Consider the following 26233-nt stretch of genomic DNA (forward strand, 5'->3'; position numbering starts at 1 on the left):
ACCAAGACCAGAAGAAACAAAACTCGGCTAGGTGGTAGTCTCTTGGTAGTCCAAGGTAATCAGAAATCAGCACCGCCTCGCGGATAGGATAGTTTCCATGGTGGCATGGTCTCCATCTCAAAACCCGCGCCCCAGCCGGCCGGGTGTATCTGACATCCGAGGTGGCAGCAGTCAGGGCCCAGCGCCCAGGGCCAGGGATCAGGGGAGTGATGTGGGAACAAACAAGAACAAGCGTGCAGGCCAAGCATTTCCTGACGCACGTTGATCCTGGGGGAGATAAGTGGGTAAGGGAGGGAGGGAAAGAAGCAGAGGTCCCTCGTCTGAATGCAAATAAGTCTATTTCGAGTCCAAGCTTTTTTGGTCGTCCTCGTTGGGCGTGACAAAAGCGACATTACCAAAGCACACCAACGGCTTGGGTCTACTAGAGTTGGCCCTAGACCGAATCCAACCCGAATTAGCACGAGAGGATGGGGCCCTCGAGGAGACGGACAACGACGCCTCCAAGTTTAGCATGACAAGCCAACGAGGCCTGCCACGGATTGGATGACAGCAAGTCTCAGTGCGTGCTCTACTGTAAGCCTGCAGTCAAAATGTCCGTCTGCTGGGATCCAACACAGCCGCTGTGCATGTCCCGACCTTCCCGCGCCAATGTTCGGATCACGTTTCGAATTGTCGTGGCCTTGTGTAAGTGCCAGGGGAAGACTATTGACAGACCTACGGATACACACAGCAACAACAACATTGTACCTTTTCTAGCCCCCATAAGTAGCCGCTAGAGCCGTGTTCCGTCTGCGAAAGGTCAGCCAGTAAGCAGCCCCCTCGACCGAACCAACCAGTTGGGGTCTCCAACCAAGCCAGAACAGAAACAGTGGCCAAACCTCTTTCATCCCAAACAGAAACAGGGGGATCATGGATGGGCTCATGGAGGGGGAGGGTTGTCGTCCAAGGATTACCGGCAGGTACGGCAAGCTTAATCCCCTTTCACTTTCTCCCCCAACTCCAAGTCTACACGGAGTGTCCAATTCTACAAAGTCCCCTCTGGTCACAGACTAGCTCATTACGAAGTACCTAGTGGCCTCCCCAGAACAACGTTTGGCGTTTCTCGCTTCGAGTGCCGAGCGTTCCATTCCCAGAGTTGGGGTGGCAGCACAACCCTGTCGGGGTGACTATCCGGGGTGCTGATTGGACCGGGGCCCGTCTGACGCTCTTTTGACGCCGCAAAAGTTTAAAACGTCTTGAGCTTGAAGATGCCGCTTGTTCCAGCCCTTCACTCTCCCCCTCCTTGATCCTCATCCAGGGGCTAACTAACCATTAGGGATTTGGAGAGACGACTTGGCTGCTGTAGTAGGGTGAAAGATGAACAGAGAAGAGGGTAAACAATGTTGAGATCAAGTTGTATCCGTAATTTTCCATCAAGTGACAATGATTCCCAAAACCCGCCATGCTACTCCGTCCAATCCAGTCTCCATGACCCGAAAACGACCAAACCTACGCCCCTGTTTAGAGCCAACCTATGTCAACATTCCCCACGCCGTTATTCCCAGCTGGGGAGGTCAAAAGAAGACTCATCCCATCCCAAGCACCAAAAATAAGGTTCCCCTAGTGAGGAATCTGCAGGCGGGTCAACAAAACTCCCATTTCCTCCGCATTTCTTCTGCACCACAGCCACCCTCGCCTAGCACCCGAGCCGGCAACCGGGATACCTCACTCCCCCAAGCGCTTGCGCTTGTGCCTCGTACTCGCAGTGAATGCAGTAAAAATGACCGCCAAGTGACGATAATGGGGGCTTCGCTCATTTCGTACCACAAGTCCTCGGCTGAACTGAACCATCGCACCGGAGCCGGTCACGGAGATTCAATCGCTTCGAAAGGTTGTCATTGCTCACACGATCTACCCTGTCCTGGTGCGCTTTTCAACTGAAATGGTAGAAATTGGTAATTGGATCTGCCCTATTCAAGCCTTATTTGACAGAATGCCACGCCTTATTACAAACCATGATTGATGTCCGACGCCAATATTTCCCTGACTCGTATCCCAAGTTGCCAACTACCAGTAATCTTGATACCCGAAATCGAAACAATACAAGTTCGTGACAGCCATAACATGTACAAACTCAATTCAATAAAACACACAGCGCAGGGTCCCTGCCACTGCCAGAATCATCAGATGAAAGCTCTTCACTCTTCATCGCTCGAGCTGGACGAGGCTGCTGCTGCCGCTGCTGAGGCATCATCGGCTGCCTTCTTCTCCTTCTTGTTCTTCTTGCCCTTCTTCTTGTTCTTCTTCTTGCTCGAGGAGCTCTCCGCTGGCTCTCCGAGATCAATCAAGTCGGTCGAAGCTTGACCGTTACCGGCATTTCCAGCCGAAACAGCCTTGGAGATTTCGACCAGCATCTTCTTGAGCTCTTCAACCTCGCTTCGCAACTGCTGGACCTCGTAGATCGTAGGGTCGTGCTCCAGGTTGGTCTTTGCGCTAGCGCAGACTTTATTCCATCCATCAGATTCGAAGTCGACCTGGTCCATCATCTGCTCCCACTCCTCGATCGTGTCGTCGTCTTCCTCGCCCCTCGCTCGGTTGCTCCTAATGTCGGCGGCTGAGCGAGTCTCAAAGATTGCGGCAACGACAAGCACCGGCGAGTAGAGGATTCCCATGATGACATCGCTCATCTTCTCGAACTTGGATTTCTCCATCCACCAGAAGAGGGAAATGACAATCATCTCGATGAGGTTGAACGGCGGGATGTAGACGTTTTCATCGGGGGCACGAACGAACTGCATCGTCTTTTGGGCAAACAGCGCGAGGTACTCGTCGTTGGCGTTGTCGTAGATGTCTTCGTATGCGGAGTTGTACAGGGCAATGAGGATGTTGAGCAAGACAACCTGCGACCTGGATTAGCAACTCACACCAAGCTCTCATGGAACCATGACTTACCATGACAATGAACGTGAAGCAATAGTACAGAATGATACCAAACGGAGGCGAGAACCTGTCGAATCCGTCAAAGTCGGGGCTCTGCATAATGGCATTGGCCATAGCTGACATGATGAATGTTATATCATCAGCCACCAAGTCGTCTGCCAAATCGAGACCAATAAAAGCCTGGAGAAAACCAATGATCAAAACGGCAAGCAGGGCGAAGAAGATGATTGACTCCTTCATCATGACCTTTAGGACGACGAGCATGGCTCCAAAGAAGCGGAAGCTGTCAAGGTAAAGCAACAGGCGAGACCAAATCATGGGTGCGCTGAAAGCCAAGAAGTTGTAGCTCAGTTCGCTGTACATTTTCCGCGCGGGTTCGCCCTCGTCGTGGGTTAGGCCGATGATGCGAAGAACCAAGGACAGAGTAATGAAGGTGTAGAGAACGCCATTGAAAGCGTTCCAGAAGCCCAAGATGTGGTAGCCGGCCTTCCAGAACTTTGTAATCTCTTCGCAGATGAAGCCAAGGGTGAAGATGTACAACAACACCTCGGCCGCATCCAAGACACCCTTGGCGTTCACCGAGTTGATGACGGCAGTGTAGAGACCAATGTAGACGAGAGAGATGAGCACCTGAGTGGCATTCTGGTACATGGGAGCGCGGATGCGGTCGGGGTCCATGTGCACGAGGAATGATGGGTTTGTCTTGTCCTTGTAGTCGACGAATACTGCTGGGTCGTTTTCGTCCTGAACCAGCCATCCCTTCCACAGGTAGGAAATGCATTTTTGGTATCCCGAGGAGCCAATGACCCTGACAGCGTGGAGATCGACGGCCTTCTCGACGGCGTTCGCGGGTGGCGTGGCTTCACCGTCGACGACAACAGAGTATCGGCGGAGGAGGACGGAGTGCATGAGGTATTGGAGATCATCTTCGGTTTCGATGCTGTATATACAGTGGTCAGTCTCCATTGTGTCTGCTCTTGGACGGTTGCGGTACTTACATCTGCTTCGCAATGACCTCACAAGCGATGGCGCGCACTTTGTGAAGATCAGCGTCCCAGAGCTCAGCTAAGGCCTGGTGCTTGAACCATCTTTTGCAGACGATCAAGCAGAAGACTACACATGATCCATAGTGCGAGCCGCCAGCTTCCTTGGCGGCCTTGATGACCTTGGTCGTGATGATCTTGCTATGCGCTTTTGTAATCTCGTCTTCGTCCAATTCGCATGGGACCGCCAGCTCGATCAGGTGTCGAAGCTTGAGGGCAATCTTTGTGACTTCGGGAGCGGGTATCGCGGACTCGAGGTGCTCGCTTCGGTATTGGGGAAGGACTAGATCAGAGCAGCAAGCCCAGGTGTAAGCCGTTGAAACCGATTGAGGGGGTTCCATGACGTGCCAGAAAACGCCGCGGCTCGATTTTCCACTGATATTCCACAGGAAGAGGGGAGCGATTAGGAGGAGTACATACGGCGTCTTCGGTCATCGCGGATCCAGTCCGAGTGGAAGTCGTGATGGCGTGGGTGCCTATCCCAGCCCAGCATGCGGGACACCCAGTTGAAATTGGCCATGACGACCGCGATTGCTTCGTTCTCGGGAGTCTTTCCGGTGTGACGCTCTGTCCCCTTTGAATGGACGGTCGATCGACGGCAGGAACCGGCGGTCGGATCGTGGGAGCAAGAATCGATTTGGAGGAGCGAATTGACAGGAGCTCAGGGGAGATGACTTCCTGGACGCTGGCAATTGATCAAAGGACAAAGGAATCAAGAAGCAGGAAAGAAATCCCAGATTCGGCTCCTGGCTCTAAGGAGATACGGCAGCAGCCGTCGCATTCTCGTCTCCTCTCCGCGCGGCCGGGTTCCCTGTTTTCGTTGTTGGCGCCAGAGAGAAGGTCCGACCAGGAGCTTGTCCTCTTCCTGCCGCAGGTGACGTCGACCGACAGCGGGGCATTCCCTGTGCACGACCGGGGTGTCTGATGGATCCTTAACAGTTCGCCGCCTTTGGTGGTGGTGGATGAGATAATCAGCGACATTGAAGCTCCGATCTACGCTAGACCGTGTTTGGTCGTCCCCACATCGTTGGCGTAAGAAACTTGGCTGCGCTGCCACGCTTCACCAGCTGAATGCTGCCGCCGTCACTCACACACCACCAGTCTCAGTCTCGGACCTTTTTTTTTTATTCTTTTTTTTTTTTTTTTTTTTTTTTTTTTTTTCACTTGAGTCTCCAATTTCATGCTGAATTCCTCTAGTTCAAATTAAGGTAGCCCTTAGCTCAGCCTCAAAGAATCCTGGCGGCATGTCACTTCACACTCGATCTTTTCGCGAACCTCTCAAACGAAGAAAACAGCCGAGAATCTTCACTGTCAGCTTGTTGTGAGCGACGGCCCAGGATAGCATGACTGCACGAGTGACCAACCTCATCAATTTCATTCGTTTTTGGTTAAGTTCATGTTTCATTTACAGTCTCCAAACAAGACCATCCCAACGCTGATGATGTCTCACTCTCACCCCGTCATCGTCCTCATTCAAGACACCACGCCATTCATCAATCCACTTGACTGACCACAAAGGGCCTCCTATCCTTACATTGGCTTGCTCTCGGATTCCTCTATCACCATCGTTATTGTCATCCTCTTCATCTCCCTCACTCATGAATGAAGGAACTGGTGATAAGACGGGCGAAGTGAGAGATGCCTGCCCTTCACATCACCCACATGCTGGCCGTCTCATCGCTCAGCCTCAGCCCCTCGTGAATGACTGAGGTATGCCCATTTCCCTCATCTGGCCAGACTTGGACGTGAGTCCCGCCGAATCTCTCGCTGCTGATGATACCCTCAAATCCTCCATCACGCCGTCGCCCCCGTCGTCTCTTTCCACAAATCAATCACCATCGTCGCAATATTCTGAATAGCCTCCGGCGCGTTCGGCAGATGATGGCCCCCCGGATACCTCACAACCTTGCGCGTACTCCGCTCGGAACACTGCTCAATCAACATCTCGCTCGCCGGCTTCCACGGATCAAACAAGCCCACCACATGAACAGTCGGCAAACGAATCAGCACATCGTCAGGCACGAAAGGTGGATATGTTCCGCACAAAAACACCCCAAAGAAGTTGTACGGCACGAACGGCTGCCGCTGCTGCTCAATCAACAGACTCGACGCCGCCCGCGCGCCCTGCGAGAACCCCAGCACGCCGACATAGGGTCCCGTCTGCTGCACGTACACCTTGAGCATCCCCATCGCCGTGTCCTTTTGCTGCTGGAACTCCTCGGCGGGTATGGAGGGATCGTCGCTGACCCATCGTCGGTACGGCCCGCACCCTTCGAACACGGGGAGCACGCCCGGCCCGGCCTCCGTCTCGATCGGCCCGTCGAGGTAGACGAATTCGAAGCGCGGTTCGAGGACGCGCGATAGCCTGATGAGTTGGATCTGGAAGATGCCTGCTGAGGAGCCGCCGCCGTGCAGACATAGGATCTTTGGCCGTTCCCGCGGCGCCTCGTTGACTGCGTAGGGCTGGTACATGGTCTGACTCTGCCCGTGTTGCTGGCGCGCCAAAGAAAAGACCCGAGAAGGGAGGTAGGGAAAGGTGTGCGGCGGGTAGACTTGTCCCCGGCAAACAGGCGAGGTAGCGAGCGACAGATACGGCCTTGCGTTGAGACTGTGAAACGACGTGAAGGATCTTTCTTCCAGAGACCTCACACAGGGTGCGTGGTGCGACTGAAGTGACAAGGCAGTAAATGTGACGGGGATGCAGGTGAGATGAGAAAGAAAGTGGATCATATGCTCCCCTCCAGCCTCCAGTTCCCAGGCCCCCCACGGCCCCCAAAGCTCTCGGCCGTTTCGGGCTTCTGCCATCTTGAACCTCCGACGCCACGCCCGGTCCCTGGTCTCATCTTTCCACCTCCGCCTTATGTAAGCAAACCAAACTCACATCTACCGTCCGACCAACGAATCCGACTCTGGGAACTCTATCAGGCAGCATCAGAATGACACGGAAACGTTCTAGTCTGGCTCGGGTAGTTGGCGTGTAACCTTAAGATATGCACTGTTGGAGTACAGTTCAACACGCCCGGTTCGGATCCGGCTTATCCGTATGTTCAATACGTAACCTTGGAGCTGTCGATGTGGCGATGTGGTGATCTAAGTCAAATTTCTTGGTGATTAGGAAACGTGACTACCTTACGTTACTACACGGCCAAATAGGCGATGGAATATTTTACTACTCAACTGCCTTACTGCCTTACATACATGTATTTACGTGTATTCCTAGCTTCCTACTGCTAATCTTTCTTATCTTGTAGTTCACCCTGCACTATGTGAATATTTCCTGGATGATGTTCTATAAAAGTGATTAGTATACAGTAATAATGATTGTGAAAGGAGTTCTTGTAAGAGTGGCAGGAATCATACACTGCATTGAAAAATTAAGTTACTACCTTCTCTGAAATATACTTTATTCAACATTAACAGTACAAAAATTGAATAAGACGTACTTTTAAATGGACCTATGATCGATACTAAGGATATATACTTAGTAGGCATTTGTAACTAACTCTTCCAAACATCAATATCCAAAGCCCTCGCTCCTTCCCTTGGGAATAAGGTCTTATATACCCCCTCAACTCCGTTCCAGCCACCAGCCAGGAGGCGCCCGTCCAGGTCGGTGAGTCAGGTCAAACTGGCTGGGTGGTGGAGTGGTTTATGGTCAGCAATCAAAACGCCCACAGCTTACTCGACGACAGGCTCCGAGTACCCAAGTTCGAATCCCAGCATGAGCACCAAGAGATGTAGCCACACCGGTGGTGAACTCTTTCTTTCATGTCGCTTAGACGACGATGCCTCTATTGGGACTTGTTAAAATACATGTGGAATTCCATCCAGTTGGTTTACTCGCTGCCCTTTCTCTCGCCTGTCAATAATTCTACTACCACTTTTTTACTTGTGGAAACAGCCGAAGCTTGGAGCACAGAACCTCCGGCTCAAGGTCTTCTACTTCGCAACTAAATTGGAGCCCACGTCGACGTGCTGCATGCTCCCAAGGTCTGATAGCCCACACACCAATCTCTAGATCCCATGTCGCTGCAATAAAGAGCTTTGCGGTGTTATCCTCCCGAATTTCATACCGGAAGAAAAATCCCACCACGTTCCCTGGAGAATAAACTTCCATCATCTTTAGTTTGGGCATGCGTGAGGCCGCCGTGCCTGCTGAGATAATCAAGCTGTCTACCTCGGAATCGTTGTATAAAAGTCGATTAATAGGTGCTGTAAGGGCCAAATGAGTGAGATCTGGCCAATGTCTTGAGAGGTTTGGTTCATCTTCCTGGGAATCAAAATCTGTACCATGCATGTGATCTCGGAAGAAGTATGCGGCGTTGATGGTGCCAAGCATTGCGACGCGTCGAAGTCGGTAACTTGCCCTCACAGTGGCAGAGACAACATCGTGGTTGACCGACCTGTCTTGCCAGCCCTCTGTAGGAAATGCCTTGGATTTTGCTTTCAAAAAGACTAATATTTGGATCTTGGGGTTGTTGACGACCGCTTTGAGGATTCTTTCATTGGCCGCATCGCGTGTCGCGTGCCCGTTTTGATCAACCGCAGGCCAGTAACAATATCTGAAGTTTCGTAGACGAGGCATGCTAGTGAGTATCTTTTCCATAGACTCTCCTGAAAAGCTTCGATAGTATTGCGGGTCCATGGTGAATCCCCGGATAATCGGAACTTCAGGTAACTCGCGAGCTTGGAAATCGGGGTCTAATAGGTTGCCTAGAAGACGCTTTTTGGCATTCGAAATCCAGTCCCCTCGCGGTTGGTAACGAAGAGTGTATCGATAAAAGTCGTGGTAAGGGTGATGGCTGTCGGCTTTCGAGCCAGCACCGACTTTGAACGAAATATGGTGTTCAGGTGTGGTCTTACCCCATTCCGAGAGAATAGAAAACAGAGCTGTCAAAGCGTTCGCGGCTGCCGCATTATTTGCCATTATCGTGTCGCTATTCTCTGGCTGAACATATTCGGCGCTGTTGTACTCGGTCGTTCCAATGAGGAGTATGATTTTCCTGACAAGCCCTATCCGGTAGTCTCTCACGATCTCTCCCATGCGATCGATTTCGGGCCCGGGGGACCGAATTCTCAAGGTTCTGAATATCGCGGGCTCGAAGAAGTATTGCCATTCTTTTGAGACGCTCGCCCAATGTGCCATTTGATGTCGTTTCTTAGCCAGCGGGCTAAGCTCCTTGAGTACCATCTGTCGAAGCTCCCGTGGCAAGGCCTCCCATAACGGATGGAGGGAGCTAGCTGCGTTTGGAGGAATGATTTCGGCTTCTTCGTTTGAGCAGAGGGTCTTTGAACGCATTTCCATCGCGTTGATCGGAGACTTGGTTGAGTGCATGAATAAAAGACCTGTGTTTTTGCGGACGACTTTGATGGTTCGATGGTTCCGTTGTCGACGGTGCTTCTGTTTTTCTTCTGGCTTCGTTGTAGGAAGGACTTGCAACGCACCTCGCAGCAGTAGAAGTCTAATACCTTCCCGTATTAGACTTTTCTATGACGAGAAGCTGTTTGGCTCAACACTCTGATGTGACCCACCACCCGGACTGGAGCGCCTTGATGCATCTAGTCACCTGGACGGACCTCGAACACCTTAACGGCCAACCGGATTTCTTATTTCAGCGAGAACACGCAAGACTTCCCGCAGGCTTACCTCGGTCATGGCGTTTTCAGATTAAATACAGCAATTTCAACACGAGCAGCCAGGTGAGGCAATCGTAGCTAAAATACAGAGTGAGATACCATTGGAGCAGTGTTCAGGTGTAATGCTATGTGTGTGAAACGAGACACTTTTGAGGTTCGTGGAAATTTCGATGCATTGCTCAGGAACCCCGGTTCTTTCATATCTTCCGTGTGACACTACTAGCTAGCTTACTGTCTACTTGCCCTCAATGAAAGGCGCCTTCTCGAGAGCTTGTCCCTGTATATGCCAAACACTCCGACCTAGACGCACAAGCTGCTCACCAAAGTCCTCCAGGACCTCCTCCACACTAGGCTCCTCCTCGCTCAAGGTATCACTCGCACCGTCCTCCATGCTGAATGTGAGATCATCCCACGTCTTCTTCCAAGAGGCAATTGCCTCGATGGCAGCGGGGTGCTTGCTCTGGACATGGGTAGCAATCAAGTAGAAGGATGATCGCTTCTTGTGACTCGTGCACGACTTCTTCACGAAGATGTTGGAGAACTTATTGAACAAGCGGAGCTGAAGAATGGTCCTCCACGCCTCGGGTTTATGCAGCAAAATGATCATGGTTCCTCCTGGACGTAGATGCTGTAGGCTGAGAGCCAGCTGCGCGGAAGCAAGTCTGCGAGATTCGGAATTGTGCTTGTCGCGGTAGTCGGACCGGTCTTGAGTGCGCAGGACCTGACCATCGCAGAAGGCGAGTTCGAACACGTCCTCAGCCGTTAGCTGACACTCCGTGTAGAACTTGCTGAAATCGGGATGGTCGGACGGAATGTCGGTCTTGCCCATGTCTGCGGCGAACATGGTGATGTCCACCCATCTCTGATCGAGGTATGGGGTTTTTTGGAGACAAAGCTTGTGACCTCCTTCCTTGTGGGGAAGACTGAAGCCAATGGCGCGCGACTTCCAGTTCATGTCCAGGGCTACGTCGAGAAAGCCGCCTGGAGCCATGCACATGTCGAGAATGCGACCCTTGCCAATGCCCGCTCTGGAGATATCAAAAGCGCCGGTGGCAGTGTGGATCTCAGAGGCGATCTTCTTCATCACCTTGAAGAATATCTGGCATACGCGATTGTCGGCGTTGTCGGCAGCACTGCGCTGCTTCTTGAAGAAGGTGTCTCCGGCTGGGTTCTCCCATCCCTGCGATACGCGGCCGGTTAGTATTGTTCCGACTCAGGAACAAACTTAGCTACTCACCTTCTTGCGCAAGTCGCGGACTTTGACGAACTGTGGGGAGTTCTTCTCGAGGTAGTCATGGATGAGCTTGCCCCGACTCTCCCAGTCTTGGTCGGATTCACGACACTCTCGGGGCTCGGCTGGCTCGGCTGTCGAAGCTTCCATTACCATAGGTTGGGGGATTTTGTCATGACTGTAGAGATAGTCAGGGTTCTGAATTTCATCTTCGATGCGTGCCGCCCACCATTCTAGGGGCGGTGTTGAGACGTAAGCTTGGTCGATCAAGCAGGTGCGGTAGTGATGGTAAGGAGAAGGATGCAAAAGAGATTCGGAGATCTTGATTTAATATTGATGAAGCCGCTAGTGCAGCCTGTGATGTGCCATCACGTGCTTTCGAGAGTATTCCGAACTTTTGTCGGGAATATGATGAAATCTGAAAGAATTCTCGCAGCCTGATAAGTTGGAGGCAGCGACTGGTCTCCTTGCTGTTGCCAGTTGGGGATGACGGCCTCCCGCATATTCTGTGCCTCTGACCAATGAGGCAAGAGTCATCTTTGAACAAAAACTTACAGTGCATGAAAGACTTGTAGCAGTCAATAGCCAAGAAAATGCATAGAGGTCATTTGTAAGTAAATGATAATTACGGTGCTCTTCTGATGCAAAATTACAAGGTTCTATAATTGGTAAAATTGAACTCACCCTCTCAATTACCACCCGGTACTATAAACGTTTTAATAGTGGAAAGAGACCGAGAGAGTCTTGTACGCTTCACTCTACTAGTAAGGTAGGGTACGCAAATATGTTGACAGATCTGATTCAAATGTTCGCATCGAGTTGCGTTGATCGAGCAAACAAAAGTTTGGTCAGCACCATTAAGCTCAAGTTACTCCAGTTCTGCCAAGACAGTTGATAATGCTTATGACTCAGGCTCAAGATTTTGATGCTTCAACCTGTTCTATACTCCTGAGTTTGCGGCTCAATGTTTGGCTTGAAGAAGATCCCTACTCGAAAGCCAAACGCCCTTTACACCTCTTACAATCTCATAGCGTCCATCATACAGAGGGTACATAACGACAGCGAAGAATTTCCAGATGATCGCTACCGTTGTCCAGCTCTTGAAGAAGGTCTTCTCAAAGATGTAATTACGATATAGCGGCATCGGCCAAAGAATGAAGGTGACCAGTACGATGGCGACGAACATGATACAGGCGATCCGATACCATCGGTAGAGCAACTTGATTGTTTCGTCGTCAAAGGGGTGGCGAACATCATCCAGGTTGACTTCACCTGGCAGTGCTGTATTATTGGAATAAACGGCAGGAGGCGACTTTTCACCCACAACAGCGGCGGCATCCTTTTCGGGATCAGCTGACTTTTCGGCGTTGAAGAGGGGCGCCGCAGGGGGTTCTCCCTCCGAATTGGAAGAAGTGTTTCCGTCGCTGTTGGCCTCCTCCTTTTCGGTACTTTGCTTCAACTGAGTTTCCTCTGCAATTTCAGCAACCAGAAATCTTCTCCAATCGAACTTTTCAGGTTTGTATGAAGACAGAAGCACTGAGTAGAGCGCAGGCGAGAAGAAGGATCCGATCGCGCCGTATAGAGCCGGTAAGCTGCTCTCTGTGGTCTTCATGTTGATTTCGCCATAAATGTGATAAGCTGTTCCAATCCAGATGCCCAATCCCGTGAGGAAACCAAGCATGGGGGAGACAATAGCGGCTAATCGAGTTTGACCTGACCAGCAGAGAGTCAAGCCTAGGGGAATGATACCTGGGCAAGATAAGATAGGGCGGAAGTAGCCGATCCTGGTCATGTCTGCGCCTCCATAGTTCAGAGCAAGCGAGATGGCTGTGATGAACACGGCGTGAAACACCACTGTATGATGGCTGACGTGAACCAACTTCTTATCCGACGCCTCGGGGTTGAGATACGTCTTGTAAACATCAAATGATAAGATGCTGCTAACTGCGATCATAGATGAAGACACGGTGCTCGTCAAGGCCATGAAACCAAGACGAGGAAAGCGTCGATTCCCTGGTCACCAAGGAGAGCTTTCAGAGTGTAAGGCATAACTAGCCCTGCGTTGACCTGTGCCAGTGTAAACTCATGAGGATAGCCCGGCCAGATGGGAGTGTTGTGTAGTGCTCTTGCAGTCAGACCGATGACGGTGCCGAGGCCCCATGGGATACCAAATATTGCTACTGCAGCCAGGTTGTATCCTGGAACAGTCGCGTTCACCTCCGTTGCGAATGACTTTTGCCAGAAAGCCGTGTCCTGCCATTTCGATTAGCGTCAAATCCCGTGAGCATGGAAGCACTAGAAATACATGAGCTTACTTACCATTACGACAAGAGCCAAGTTTCCAAACTTCAAGATCAAACCCCAGATTATCGCATCTCGAGACTTCATCGTGAGCAGAGAGCCCTTGTAATTTCCGTCGATCATGTTTTTTGAAGCTGTCGCCACCACCTTATCGTATAAACCACCAAGCCCACCGACAGCAACGAAATTTGAAGTTTAGTTATAGGCCATTTATCACTTAACTAGGATGTTTGACATGACTCTGTTGACCTGCGTCAGGCATTCATGTTGTTCTTCACCCCCAGAGCTTGGGTATGCTGAGTTGGTGATTTCAAAGCATCGCAGACGTGATTTATTACGTAGCACCTAGACAATGCCAATGGAATGTCTTGGACGGAATTATTCCAAAAATAGCCTATTAAACCTCGTCACGTCCGGTAGTGCGACGTTCGCTTCCCCTCAAAGCATGCCTAATTGAAGACTATAACGTATGATAGCTCAGCCAGAGACGGATTACTCCGGGCCGTGTCTAATTGACAGCAAATAGCAGGGTAATCAACTCGAGTCGTCTGACTGTCCTGCAAGCTTTGTCAAGATTTGAGCTGGGGGACGTTGGGAAGTATGATCGATCCAGGATCCCAGATCTTGGCAATCTGGGGAATTGAAATTGAGGTCAGGGGATACCAAGATCGCGGCTTGTTCGCACCATGGACTAAGTCCGAGGAGCATCTCGGCCGGGGTCACTGGAGTTGTCGGACAGTACATACCCGGAGATAAGAGAGCTTCCTGACTCGCGAAAACTAAGCGGCCACACAAGAGATTGTCCGGACAAACAAGACAGGGTTTAGTGATTACATGTGTATAAAAAGTCTACATAATATTCCAATGTTTGCTTCTTCCTATGCATCATTAACGCGTATCATATAATTCTTCGTTCAAGTCATGTTTTACAGAGGAGACAAAATCCACGATCTACTCCGATTCTCCCCAAGACGCATCCCAGAAACATCTTTACAGAGTAGATACCTCCATGGGTCTATCTCTTGACACCAGTGCCGGCGGGGAGCGCCTTGCTGCAATCAGTCAAGTCGTTGATGTTGAAGACACCAAGAAGGCTAAGACGGAGATACTGCTTGGCATATGCCTGTAACTTGGTTAGCTCTGATCTCAAGTCAAACAGAATCAGGTGTGAGCTCACTCCACCCCAGAGCGGTGCGTTATTGGCGAAGGCCTGGAAAGCCGGGGCCGAGCGGGGATCCTTGGAAAGAACCGTGTCACTGGGGAAGGTGACAACCTCGGCAGGAGCTCCAGCCAAAGTTTGTCGGTAGAAATCGACATCCCAGACGTTAGGTGTGGTGTCCTGAGGGGCGTTGACCCTGGATGTGTCGAAGAAGCGTTGACGGCTGGCGGTGTGCGCACCAACAAGGGCAGCGAGACCGGGGGCAGTGATTGTCTTGTTACCGAACAGCTCGATCAACTTGTCAGCAGGGTCCTTTGGGTCCGGAAGCAGACCATCGGGAGCAGCGACAGAAGAGTCCTTGCGGCCAACGAAAGTCTTGATTCTCGGTCCACCAGGGCACGCCACTGTCGCTGTGTTGGCGGCGAACTGGATCAAATCTGCCATGCCGGCACCGTGGTCCTTGTACTTGTCGAACCACGTCTTCATCTGCGACACAATCTCCTCCAAGCCTTTGTTCAGAGGGCGCCCGATCTCTTCCGGAGCGAGAACGATGGAGCCATCAGCACCGCCGAGGTCGCCGGTGTTCAAGCTCCATCCAGCAGCATCGTGGAATCCAAGGCGGATTGCGGCGCGGGCAGGGTCGGTGCAACCGTTGTCGTCACGGAAAGTGGGCATCAGGTCGGCAGCGACGTGTTGCCAGACACAGCACTTGTCCGCATTGCAGTCAGAGCTGCCGAGATCAGGGAGGTTACCGCTAGCGGCGTCGGATGTAGTTGGCGATCCGAAACCGGTGAGAATGCCCTTGACATCCTTACCGACGTCGGACAAGGAACCGTCGGGGATCTTGAGGAGATCGCCGATGTTTTGGTTGTCTGCGGCACCCTCACGGCTAGCAAGTTGTGCCATCATGTCTCCGTGGCTCATTCCGGCGCCGCCCCGTCCCATGCCGGGGTAGGCAGTCGCGACGGCTGCGAGTGCCGTCAGAGCGATGATTGCTTTCGTTCCGGCCATGTTGTCTGGTTGGAGAGATGTGGTGACGGGTGAGAGAAAGCGAAGGTGTTGTGAGCGAAAGTAACGGCTGTCTTAGAGCGAGTGACTGAATGCTGAGGGCTGGAGTGATGATTGACCAAGTGATGGGATCACAAGTGTCTAATTATACCTACACCTACAGCAAGATATCAGTGGCAAAGATGCACTCTGTATGCACAGAAGCAACTCATACTCACCCGTGGCCACCAGCTCGGCCCCGAAGCGGGAGACAGGAGCCATTAGCCTGCTTCAGACATCGAGAGCACGGTTAGGGTGTTTCGGTCTGTAAGCATGTCAATCTCAAGGAAGGAGAGGGCACGGGAAGCTTTGCATTCGTGCAGAGAAAGAAACCTAACAGAGAACGTTGACGGCTTGGCCCATGTGTCAGGTAGCTCTTTGGTGAATGTCTCTGGCTGTCCGTCCGAAATGTCATCTTGCGTGGCGTTGTAAGCGTCCCGTCTCCAAATGTTAGTCTAATGCCAACCTCCAAGTCAGGGCACCTGAGGGCCCGAGAGCGTAAGCAGAAAACGCCTCAAACTTTCTCCTTCGTGGGATTATCTCCCAGCCGTTCTTTCCGACTTTTCGGTTTTCGTATGAGCTGAAAATGCCGATTTCCAGGCGCAAAGGCAATTCCATAATGTTCGGACGCCGTAGGTTGATTTTAGCCTGAAGTCAGCGATCATCCCAACCTCAGCCAACCTCGATGAATGCTTCCTGCATGGATATTTCTCGGAAGGAAATGCCGTTGAAAAGGTTGGAGAGGATGAAAGTTCCATGCCGCCACGTCACTCTTCCTGAATCCTTCCAAGAAGATCGCAAGACTAACTCTGGGGCAAGACACTGCTCTGCTGAATATCTGTTCCTCCAAGAAGCTTGGCTTAAACACCAATTATTGTTTCGGAACTTAATTGAAGGAGTTTGCCTCGCAAAAGATGCCAAGAATGACTACGGAGTGAAAGCTGCGGGAATTAGCTATCGAATGCGCGCCATCGATGTGTCGAATCTGGCGGCTCACGCTGGCCAAGATTTGGCTAAACGGTTGCCTCCCACATCCCGCCAATGAGAATAGACTGAAAATAATCAAGACGTGTCGGCTGTACGGCAGAGTATTCCCTCAGCGGCTCACGGTCGTGAATCGGCGTCGCTAACGTGAGTGCCGGCCGTGCTCCAGTATCTCGGACATCCGAGCTTACATGTCTGTGCCGGCGGCACCCAACCACACCCACATCTCCTTCGGGAGGCCGCACATGATTCTCATTCCAAAAAGAAAAAAAGAGAAAAGAAGAGGCGGAAACTAATGCACATGTCGGTCTTCGCCACGATCCCGGCCTTTGGCAAGTTGGCCCAGGACGCCGGCCTCCCGAGATCAATGTTGCACCAATCTAGCCCCGCGTCTGCCGATGGCGTTCTTTGACAGGAGGGCGAGGACCTTGGATTATTCCTCAGACGCCTGATGACGCGTCCCCGGACCGTAAGCCATCCGTGAGGCTCGTTGTATTGGTAGCATTTGTCACTTGGAGCTTGCCAGCTGGGAATAACTGCTGATGCCGTATCTTGTTCGTCTTGAGTTCTAACAGTCGATTAAACGGCACTGGTGGCGAAACGCCCAATGTCTTCTTCCCCGAGCTCCTGGGCCGGCTTCGGGAAGCATTAGCCCCCGACACTAGCTCCATCGCAATCTTGTTAAATAAGCGCGGTTTACCAGTGGCCGCTCAATTTGGTACGCTGTGCTCAAAATATCCGCTCTAAGAGAATAGGACCCTAGGCCGACAAAATTATTCCTGTGAATAACCGTTCAACCCGGCTAGACGTTTTCATTGTCCATCATACGAAGTCAAATGTTCAATAGAACTACGTTTGTAAGAATGCTAACAAGACCGCCTTTCTTACGGATGTTGCGGCTACAACGCCATTTTCCAGCGTCACCAATGTGGCGCCTTTGCATGTAGACACAGCTGTGTTGCCAAGACGCCATTCTCCTCGCTCAAATCGCCCGTATTTTCCTCTGATTCTGGCAATCCACTAAGACATTCTTATTTCTATGCCGCTTAGCAGCAGGTTTTACAGATATATAGTCTGGCATTCAGACTTTCGAGGATTCCATGCGAAAGATGTAAGAGAAGTCCGAGGGCTTGTTTACTCCAATGCCGAAGTAAAACAGGGTGCTGAAGTGTTGATTGGGGCGCCAAGAGCTTCAATGCGGTCAGCTTACGTGCAGTTGATCTACATACAGCCATGTAACACCAAGTTATTCCAGGCTGTGCTGCTGTGTGACTTGATGCTACCACAGATTCACAGCGGAAACGTTGGGCGGCTAGTCCAAACTACAGTAGGCACTACCTCCGCAATTCAATTGGCGAACCTGGTCGTGTCTTGCATGCTTCTTTGCGACATCAACTTCCAAAGGAGACTAGGTTGTTCTTCGAAGATAACGGTGCCGGCGGTGAAACGACCAGAAAGGATAGAGGATGAAAGTTTATAATACTTAGCAGACGCTATTAGCCCCTCACCTGCTAATTTCTTCATTCTTTGCAACGCAAAAGCAACGATGACGTCTATTGTAGATACCGATAGAATTGGAGCAGATGCGATCGGACGCAGAATTGAAGGCGCCGATGAAAAGACGTTGATCACACATTCTGAGGAATATGGCGAACAACAACAACAGCCAACGGGCCTCGAGGTTCTCAACTCAAACTTTCACGTGTCTACCCGCAATCTAATAGTCTTATAGCGGTACATCAACCATTCCTCAGTCGTGAACTTTGGTGTAATTATTCTTGCATCATGGGAGTCTTTTGCCGTTACTTTCCAATTTGCACTAGCAAACGGTGGCCCAGCTTCGATGTTCTATGGATCCATCCTGGCTGGGTTCGGAGCCTGTGCCGTCGGGTTTTCACTAGCTGAGCTGGCTTCGATGTAGGTAAAATCACCTTCTCATTAAGATTCAAGTTGCTAACAGGCTTGAGTAGTGATCCGACTGTCGGCGCACAGTATCGTTGGTCTGCAAATCTCGCTCCCAGTGCTAATAGGTTTTGGGGTCTACTTCAAGGTACCTCACTACAAAAGTCCCTTTGACATGTTTACAGGTAGTCTCTAGACTGACTGGCTATCTAGGATGGATTACTACTGCTGCGTGGTGCTTCGCCTGTGGGGGCCACCATCTATCTTGGCAAACATCATCACGTCTCTGGCTATCTTCAACAACGATGACTATGAGCCCCAAAGGTGGCATACCAGTCTCATCATGATTGGTACCCTCGTTCTGCCCTTCCTTTTCACTCTCTGGTTTCGAAAGTTTCTCAATGCGTTCGAAATAATTGGTGGGCTCCTACACGTCGCCTTGTTCGTTGTCTTTATTGTTATTCTCGCCGCCCTCGGACAACGCAGCAGTTCCGACTACGTTTTCAATACGCTTACATCTGACTTGTCTGGGTGGAATGATCCTGGCATATCTTGGGGCTTGGGGTTATTGACAATTACGTTCTCCGTGACAGGCTTCGACAGCGTCATACACATGAGTAAGTTACTTAAGGAACCACTTAATCAGCAGATGGTAATCTTTCGTATAGGTGATGAGGTGAGAAAAGCCAGAACACGCGTTCCACGAAGCGTCATTCTTGCCTGCGTCGTCAACTCAGTCATGCTCTTCGCCTTTGTTACGATTTTGCTCTTCTTCATCGGGCCTCTAGAAGACCTTTCCACTGCTCCGCTGCCGCTCATCTACGTAACCTACAACGCGACTGGCTCGAAAGTCGCCTCCAACGCTCTAGTCTCCCTGGTCGCAGTTATAATCTTTTTTGCCTCCTTCAATATGTTGGCTTCAGTATCTCGACTCGTATGGATGTTCGCGAGCGATAAGGGGTTGCCATTCTCCCGCTTCTTCTCGCATGTAGGTTTTCTTGGTTTTAATCCCGCCACCAAAGCTCAACTTCCATTCTGACCTCGTTTCAAAGATCAACCCTACATTCAAGTTACCGATGAATGCATTGCTTCTTATTGTTGGCATCGTCACCTGCCTATCTCTCATCTACATCGCCTCGGCCACAGCATTCAACGCCCTCATCTCTCTTCAGGCTTTGGCTCTACATGTATCATACTTCTTTCCCATTCTTTTCCTCTTGCTTCGGAAGCTTCGCGGTCCGCCACCACCGTACGGGCCTTTTAAGCTGGGAGCTGTAGGAGTTCCGGTCAACGTCTTTGCGCTCAGCTACTTGATCTACGTTGTGCTGTGGATGCCATTCCCGCAAATATTGCCAGTCACGAAAGACAACATGAATTACGCAGGCCCGATATTTGGAGCAGTTCTGCTAGGTGCGCTCATTGATTGGTTTGCAAGCGGGCGGAAAAGGTTTCAGATGCCTCTGAGGAAATATGAGTAGTCTACTTACTACATCGCATTGCATCTGAGTAAGGCACCTTGGTTGCTGGATCGCGTTAAGCGTGCAAGCTTCTAGATCGAATATCGGCTCTGGGTTCTTGCACTTAAGCTCTTTGAGTGACCAATTAGCTAGAGCAGGCTGTGCACCTCGAGGTTCATGTTGTCAATACATACTAAAGTGGTCTTCAGAAATCATTTCTGATGACTATATGTACATGTGCAATCCAACTCCTCGAATCTTCTCATACACGCAATGTGTTCAAGGTAGCAACGCTGAAAGCAACCCAGGCACCAACATCAACAGTCACCATGCGCAACCAGTTGGCATTCAACCACTTATCTAAAATTCCGTTGGCATCATGGTCGTCTTTCGCCTCTGCCAAGCCCTTCACATGCGGCGCAACAGCCGGAACATAGAGCAAGTGTCCCGCCGACATGGCCGTGCCAGCAGCGTACCACCAAAATGTGCTCTGGGACCTAAGTGCAGCTGGCTGGTTGAATAAGTTTGCAATGCCTGTGCTCGTCGATACAGCAATGAAGCCTAGAACAATAAAGACGCCACGAGAGAAGAAGTTGTTGAAGTAGGGCTTCAGTATCGGCGCGCTCTTCTTTCGAAGCTCGGGTGTATCGTTGAAAAGGCTGAGGAAGAAGTGCTGATCCCAGGCGAAGAGGAGAGTGCAAGTCGACGACACTAGAGGTGCGACGCGAAGTGCGACGAGGGGGTCGAAGAACTGGCCTGATGCCATCGTGTCGGTCTCGTGCAATTGGCTGGATGATTCCGTCGAGAACACCAGCTCAAGTCTCTGGCCTAGTGGAAAAACAGGGGGTAATGTAGCCTACTAGTATGTAGTCGCAATTTGGAACCTCGGTGTTTGTTGATCTCAGTTTTGCGAATGCTGCCAAGACTAGAAACGTTTCTGTTGTTTTTGTATGGTTGAGAGAAGTTTTGCTCAACTTTTGACTGCTTTTAGAACTCGTAGCAACGGATTTTCGGCGACTTTCCCCGCCGAAGGATTTCGTGGCGCTATCTTTAGCTCTGTGAGACGCGGGGAATCGCCCGATTGACACGGGGGATGTAAGCGCCTAGACTGCAGTCAGATGGATTAATTTCGTGTCTTACCGGCCGTTTCATCAACGAGTCTTGTTCATACAGATGTTCTATGACTATGGTTCTTCCGGGCACATGGAATCCACCTCCGCAGTCGGCAAGGCCCGATATCTCCGAGGATACCCCACTAGGTACCCGGCCACAGCCGGATGGTGGGGCCGACGCCGTTCCGCGCAATATCGATTTCATGCCCCGAGACATCAAGTATCCAGTTCAATGGTGCACACTCTCTTAGCCATTATGACCAATCGCAGAGTCATACGTTTTCCCGCATCAAATGTTGTGTCTTCCAATTACAACCACAAGAGGATGATGAACCCCTATTCGCCGACATGAACGCCTCACTCTTCTGGCATCGGGGCTTTGCAACTTGGCCATGCCGTCCACCATTCGTTTGTATGCCGCCCCACAGCCGTCCAAACATGCATGTGCAGGCATGCAAGACACCCAACTTGAAAGTCTGAGTTGGATGAGATACAAAGAATGCGGAGATCCACTGGCTCGGGTCGATGCTCATCGGGTGATTTGAAAAAAAGGACCAGACTGAAGCCAAGGGTAGAGTGAAATTAGGCAGATGAGGCGTTCGTCCGCTTTGGACAGCAAACGGTTTGTTTCAGCAATTTTTCCAGGTTGGGCCATTGGAGATCCCCTGTCTCAGTTGGTTGAAGTGATGAGGCTGGCTTACTCTGCACAAACGGTTCGCTTCGGCCATGAGGTCGGCCGGGCTACCTACTGTGGCCTTGTCCGCTGCCCGAGACAATATGATGTAGGACAAGGGCCGCGAAGGTGTGTAATTGAGTATAGCCTGCTGGCGAGGCAGACTACGTACGTACTAGTCAAATGACTCAAATCAGCACCATACACATAAGTAAGATAGCAACTCTGACCAATCAATTCTGATTTCCGACGGATGGCACAGGGACGACGGAAGAAGGTGGGCGGATGTGTACACCATCATCCCTGACATGTTTTGAGGCGTTCTTTGTTGGCTGCACGATATCGCTGCAATTTATGGCCAGCCTCAGACTTTGATATAGCAGCCTGTGGAGTGCGACAAATTTCTTCCGAACATGAACGGATGAACGGCAATCGTCGTAAGCCTCCGATTGAGTCAAGATCTTGCTGATGCTGCCTAGAATTAGTCTCCATATCTGCCTAGCTATGTGATCAAAGAAGGCGCCCATCGAGCTGACAGCGGCTCTTGGCCAACACGGTACCTAGGCGTCATATGTTTGCCTTGTTAGTTGGGGAGACAAAAAAAGGGGTCGGCGCAACCAACAGAAGAGTGCAAATTACCTGCATGATGCAGTGCTTCCCTCTAACGGGTAGACTGAAGTAGCAGAAGGCTACCATAAAATCACCCATATTTCGCAGGGAGCCAGGAAATTTGATAAAGAGACACTAGCCACCCAAATGCGGCTCTAAAGCCAGCAAGGAAGCCTTGGGTGATGAGCTACCACGTGTCATCGAACGCTCCAACATTTCGCCGTAATTTTCCATGGGGTCCAAGACGCATGAGAAGAAAGTAGAAGGACATCACACTGTTTCATTGACACATATTCTTGAACCTACGGACCAGAGGTGAAGACCATCTCAGAGTTTCACCCCCATCACCGAAACAACGAGCAGCAAAATCCACTTCACCCACGACCAACCGTGTGGGAGCGTATTACCACGGTGTATTATCGGAAGGTGCGAGGCCCAAGATACCAGCACCGGTTCTTACCGTATTTAAATGCTTGCTTCCCAGTAGACGAGTTCCTCAGTCCTTGCACCACCTCTATTCCTGTCGAACCACACATCAACACGTCATCGACCCCTCACCAGGCTTCTTCAGCAATTCATCATGGCATCCGCGGATCAAGGTCTCACCGACCGACAATCGGAGACCACCATTGCTGACGCTGCCATCGCCAACATGGACGCAGGCAAGGATTCTGCCACTGTCGTCGTCGCTCCGGCCTCAGCTTCACAGGCCAAGGCACCTAAGAGTACGAAGGCGAACAAGAAAGACAAGAAGAAGGCTGCTAAGTCCAAGTCGAAGAAGCAACTCAAGAAGGCAAAGAAGCACAAGAGAGCGACCAACCTAGACACGGACGACTCATCTGAGGAAATTACTGATGATAGCGAGTCCGAGGCCGAAGATTCTTCTTCCGATTCGGAAGGCAGCTCTTCTGAGTCGTCCGATAGTGACAGTGAGAGGGAGCACATCAAGTCGAAGAAGAAGTCCAGCGCCAAAGGCAAGAACGGCCGATCCTCGAAGAAGCAGAAGCACAAGTCACTTAGGAAGCGCACTCCATCATCGTCTTCGTCCTCTTCCGACACCGAATCTTCTGAAGTTGTCGATGACTCTGAGGATGATGCGCCCGGGAAAGGTGGTGGAATTACCAGGGTGGCGATGACGCCTAATCAATTGGCACTCTTCAGACAGATGCAGGCTGGACCCCCTCCCTATCCAAAGATCAACGGTCTTCGTAATGCTGCCCCCGCTCCCGGCTCCGCCATGACTGGCAGCAAATCTGCAAAGCGTGGCAAATTTCCTCCGCCATCTCCCAAGAAAAGGTCGTCCAAGCTGGACTTCAAGCGAGTTGATCAGGTTTGGGACACCACAATTCATAACTACAGACTCCAGGAGACGTCGACGGCCACCTCGAACTCACAGTATGACGGATATGTTCTTCAAGTCAGACGTACCTTTGATTGGGAGGGCAAGTACCAGACCACTTTTCTCGATGTCAAAAGCAAGGTCTTGCGCGAGTGCCTTCAGGAGGTGATAGGCAACATCAAGGGAATCAGCTTGGTCGATGAGACGCCAAAGCTGAATCCTAACATGGTGTTCTTGTAAGTTGTCAGCGACCTCACCTGCCCTCTTATACCTGACTGAATACTCCAGGTACTTGGAAGACTTGCGCCAGTACCGCAAGACGTTGAGCAAGATTTCGGCCAAGGACCTTGACAAGAAAGAGCGCAAGAAGTTCAAGAAGGACGTTGAGAACAAGCGCCAGCATCTCAAAGTACTTCTCAAGTATCTCTATAAGGACTACGCCGAAGTCAAGAAGAGGTATTTTAGCACTTGGTCTTATTGAGGAGGCATCGCTAACCAACTATCAGCCTGTATCCCATGTTGGAAAATGGTCTCATCACCTTCGATCTTCTCTGGGCTCTGTTTAAGCCCAATACGCTCATCTACACCACCACGTACGGGTCCTCCGACGAGCCTCGTGTCTTCAAGGTAGAGCAGGCGGAGAAGATGAACAGCATGACGAAGGGGGAATTCTACCTGCTCGATGGCAAGGTCAGTACTTCTCCACACGTTGCCCCATCAAGTCATTGACAATTCTGACAATCTATCAGTACATGGAGTATGACGGGAAGCAATTTGGTTACGGCACGCTCTGCGAAGAGATCCCGGAGTTCCGTGGTGCCCGGAAGATTAGCAGCCTCAACGCCTTCCCCCTCGACTTCCACAAGGAGAAGCAGGCCATCAAGACAACCCTGATCGAACGCGGCAAAAAGTTCGTCAACCTCGGTGGCGTGAAATACCGAAGTCATCAGGGCTTGGCCTACTATAAGAAGAAGAAGAGCATCATCAAGGTCAACATTAACGGACGCATCATGGTTGATCCCTCTGTCCACCGCAGGATCAACCCGAACTACCAAGTGTCTGTCGTCAGACCCAAGGATCACGACATCTTATCTGATTCGGAGGACTCTGACGAGGACGAGAAACCCTGCGAGAAAGATGACTCTTCCTCGGAGAACGCTTGCAGTAGTGACGACGATGCGGGTTGCGGGAAGATGGTCACGAAGGTTGTTCGCGACGGCAAGGGTAAGGTCCACATGCTTCGAATCCCCAAGTCCTTTGTCGAGGATGCTGCCACGCTGGAGAAACCGCTTGAGCGGGTTGATGAAGCCACGACCGGCGAAGACTCCAACGAGCCCCGGGATACTAGTAGTGACAAGACGAAGAATGCGCCGGAGTTCTCTGACGAGGATTACCTCATTGCATCTTCTGTTGTATTGGGATTTTCCTTTTCTGAGAAGCTCTGGCTCGAGTTCACCGTCTCCGGAGTCAACGACATTCAGTGGAATGATGGCGCATACGAGTCTTTGGTCTTGGAGCCTAAGCAGAAAGACATCGTCAAGGTAAATGATCTCGCACTTGCTTTAAAGCACGTGCATGAATTCGTGAACAGAGTATGACTGACATTTCCCACAGGCACTCGTCGAGTCGCACAAGTACCACGCTACTGAGAGCATCGACGATGTCATCCAAGGCAAGGGAAAAGGCCTTGTTGGTGAGTCCTAATTCCTCCCAGTGCTCAAACCCTACTGACTCTCTTCAGCTGTTCTCCATGGACCGCCTGGAACTGGCAAGACGCTCACAGCTGAGGGGATCAGCGAACTCCTCAAGTGTCCCTTGTACATGGTTTCTGCGGGAGAGTTAGGCACCGACTCTCGATACCTCGAGACGGAGTTGCAGAAGATCCTCGACATCTGCCATGCCTGGGGCGCCATCCTTCTTCTTGACGAGGCTGATGTTTTCCTCGAGGAGAGAAACCTTCATGAAATCTCACGCAACGCACTGGTTAGTATCTTCTTGCGACAGCTTGAGTATTTCCAGGGCATCCTGTTCTTGACGACCAACCGAGTCGAGGTAAGTCATGAGACGCTGCTTCCCACACCACTGAACCCGTTCATTACTAATACTCCCACAGACCTTTGATGATGCATTCCAGTCACGTATTCACATTGCCTTGCGATACGACAGTCTTACCCACAAGGCGAAAAAGGCCATTTTCAAGATCTTCGTAGAGCGAGTCCGTGTTCTCGAGAAGGTTGACCTCAAGCCCTTCACCGAGGACGACTATGAAAGTCTGGCAAAGCATGATCTCAACGGTCGCCAGATCAAGAACACGATCCGGACCGCCCAGGCCTTGGCCGTCAATAAGGGTGAGCCTCTTGGCATGGAGCACATCTCGCAGGTCTTGGACGTTCAGAATAGCTTTGATCTTCATCTCAAGGGTGGAGAGTCCTACAAGGATGCCATGAGAAGCTATTACTGAGGTGTTTGATGGAGCCCAAGGGGGGTGGTAGACGTTGGTGGTCTACTCTAAGTCTAGTATTACTCCACAGGAACGGTCTGGTGTTTCAGAATCCCTTTAGAACGAGATCGCTTTGCTTCGCTACATGTAACAAAACTTATTATCCTGTTTCCAGAGCTCTGGATTGGATGTGAAGTGCGTACACTGCTCACTGAGGTAGCTTCGATGGTCCTATCACAAGGTACGGAACAACTCAATACTGACGACTCAGAGGAACTGAGACGCAAGACGATATTAAATTTGCTCCACAGTAATTTGCAAGATTCAAGGTTTAGGAAGATGAAATATGAATATAAATTTCAAGAAGTTGAGAACAAATC

At 50.9% G+C, this 26233-nt stretch overlaps 9 protein-coding genes across 9 annotated transcripts; 2 read left to right on the forward strand and 7 right to left on the reverse strand.

Annotated features, from left to right (window-relative positions):
- Positions 1–2177: 2177 nt before the first annotated feature.
- On the reverse strand, positions 2178–4303 carry BDP81DRAFT_335051 (potassium ion channel Yvc1; the record flags this gene model as incomplete). Its single annotated transcript, XM_060585817.1, has 3 exons — positions 2178–2879; positions 2932–3859; positions 3918–4303. The coding sequence occupies 3 exons, from the start codon at positions 4301–4303 to the stop codon at positions 2178–2180; spliced, it is 2016 nt and encodes a 671-aa protein (XP_060438142.1).
- A 1453-nt stretch (positions 4304–5756) lies between these two features.
- Positions 5757–6434, reverse strand: BDP81DRAFT_335095 (oxidoreductase; the record flags this gene model as incomplete). Its single annotated transcript, XM_060585820.1, has 1 exon — positions 5757–6434. The coding sequence occupies one exon, from the start codon at positions 6432–6434 to the stop codon at positions 5757–5759; it is 678 nt and encodes a 225-aa protein (XP_060438143.1).
- A 1402-nt stretch (positions 6435–7836) lies between these two features.
- BDP81DRAFT_334935 (uncharacterized protein) lies at positions 7837–9261 on the reverse strand (the record flags this gene model as incomplete). Its single annotated transcript, XM_060585803.1, has 1 exon — positions 7837–9261. One exon carries the CDS (start codon positions 9259–9261, stop codon positions 7837–7839), a length of 1425 nt encoding a protein of 474 aa, XP_060438144.1.
- Positions 9262–9834: 573 nt separating this feature from the next.
- On the reverse strand, positions 9835–10980 carry BDP81DRAFT_466244 (uncharacterized protein; the record flags this gene model as incomplete). Its single annotated transcript, XM_060594374.1, has 2 exons — positions 9835–10779; positions 10837–10980. The coding sequence occupies 2 exons, from the start codon at positions 10978–10980 to the stop codon at positions 9835–9837; spliced, it is 1089 nt and encodes a 362-aa protein (XP_060438145.1).
- Positions 10981–11706: 726 nt separating this feature from the next.
- Positions 11707–13311, reverse strand: BDP81DRAFT_508391 (uncharacterized protein). The gene is made up of 2 exons (XM_060595699.1): positions 13150–13311; positions 11707–13083 (listed from the first exon to the last, which is right to left on the reverse strand). The coding sequence occupies exon 2, from the start codon at positions 12812–12814 to the stop codon at positions 11792–11794; it is 1023 nt and encodes a 340-aa protein (XP_060438146.1). The 5' UTR covers positions 12815–13083; positions 13150–13311; the 3' UTR covers positions 11707–11791.
- An 835-nt stretch (positions 13312–14146) lies between these two features.
- Positions 14147–15196, reverse strand: BDP81DRAFT_334981 (peroxidase; the record flags this gene model as incomplete). Its single annotated transcript, XM_060585808.1, has 2 exons — positions 14147–14254; positions 14309–15196. 2 exons carry the CDS (start codon positions 15194–15196, stop codon positions 14147–14149), a joined length of 996 nt encoding a protein of 331 aa, XP_060438147.1.
- A 2671-nt stretch (positions 15197–17867) lies between these two features.
- On the forward strand, positions 17868–19790 carry BDP81DRAFT_508394 (amino acid/polyamine transporter I; the record flags this gene model as incomplete). Its single annotated transcript, XM_060595700.1, has 6 exons — positions 17868–18002; positions 18054–18238; positions 18292–18387; positions 18437–18840; positions 18892–19211; positions 19276–19790. 6 exons carry the CDS (start codon positions 17868–17870, stop codon positions 19699–19701), a joined length of 1566 nt encoding a protein of 521 aa, XP_060438148.1. The 3' UTR covers positions 19702–19790.
- A 152-nt stretch (positions 19791–19942) lies between these two features.
- On the reverse strand, positions 19943–20446 carry BDP81DRAFT_386724 (uncharacterized protein; the record flags this gene model as incomplete). The annotated part of the gene is made up of 1 exon (XM_060587012.1): positions 19943–20446. One exon carries the CDS (start codon positions 20444–20446, stop codon positions 19943–19945), a length of 504 nt encoding a protein of 167 aa, XP_060438149.1.
- Positions 20447–22726: 2280 nt separating this feature from the next.
- Positions 22727–25874, forward strand: BDP81DRAFT_335090 (uncharacterized protein; the record flags this gene model as incomplete). Its single annotated transcript, XM_060585819.1, has 7 exons — positions 22727–23649; positions 23702–23869; positions 23920–24103; positions 24163–24954; positions 25028–25106; positions 25155–25465; positions 25527–25874. 7 exons carry the CDS (start codon positions 22727–22729, stop codon positions 25872–25874), a joined length of 2805 nt encoding a protein of 934 aa, XP_060438150.1.
- Between the last annotated feature and the right edge of the window lie 359 nt (positions 25875–26233).

Source organism: Colletotrichum phormii (genome assembly GCF_030913505.1).
Source record: "Colletotrichum phormii strain CBS 102054 chromosome Unknown BDP81scaffold_38, whole genome shotgun sequence".
Classification (NCBI taxonomy): Eukaryota; Fungi; Ascomycota; class Sordariomycetes; order Glomerellales; family Glomerellaceae; genus Colletotrichum; species Colletotrichum phormii.

Bases quoted from the DNA above. Each gene is read 5' to 3' on its own strand.
- BDP81DRAFT_508391 (XM_060595699.1), bottom strand. From the start codon at position 12,814: ATGGCCTTGACGAGCACCGTGTCTTCATCTATGATCGCAGTTAGCAGC.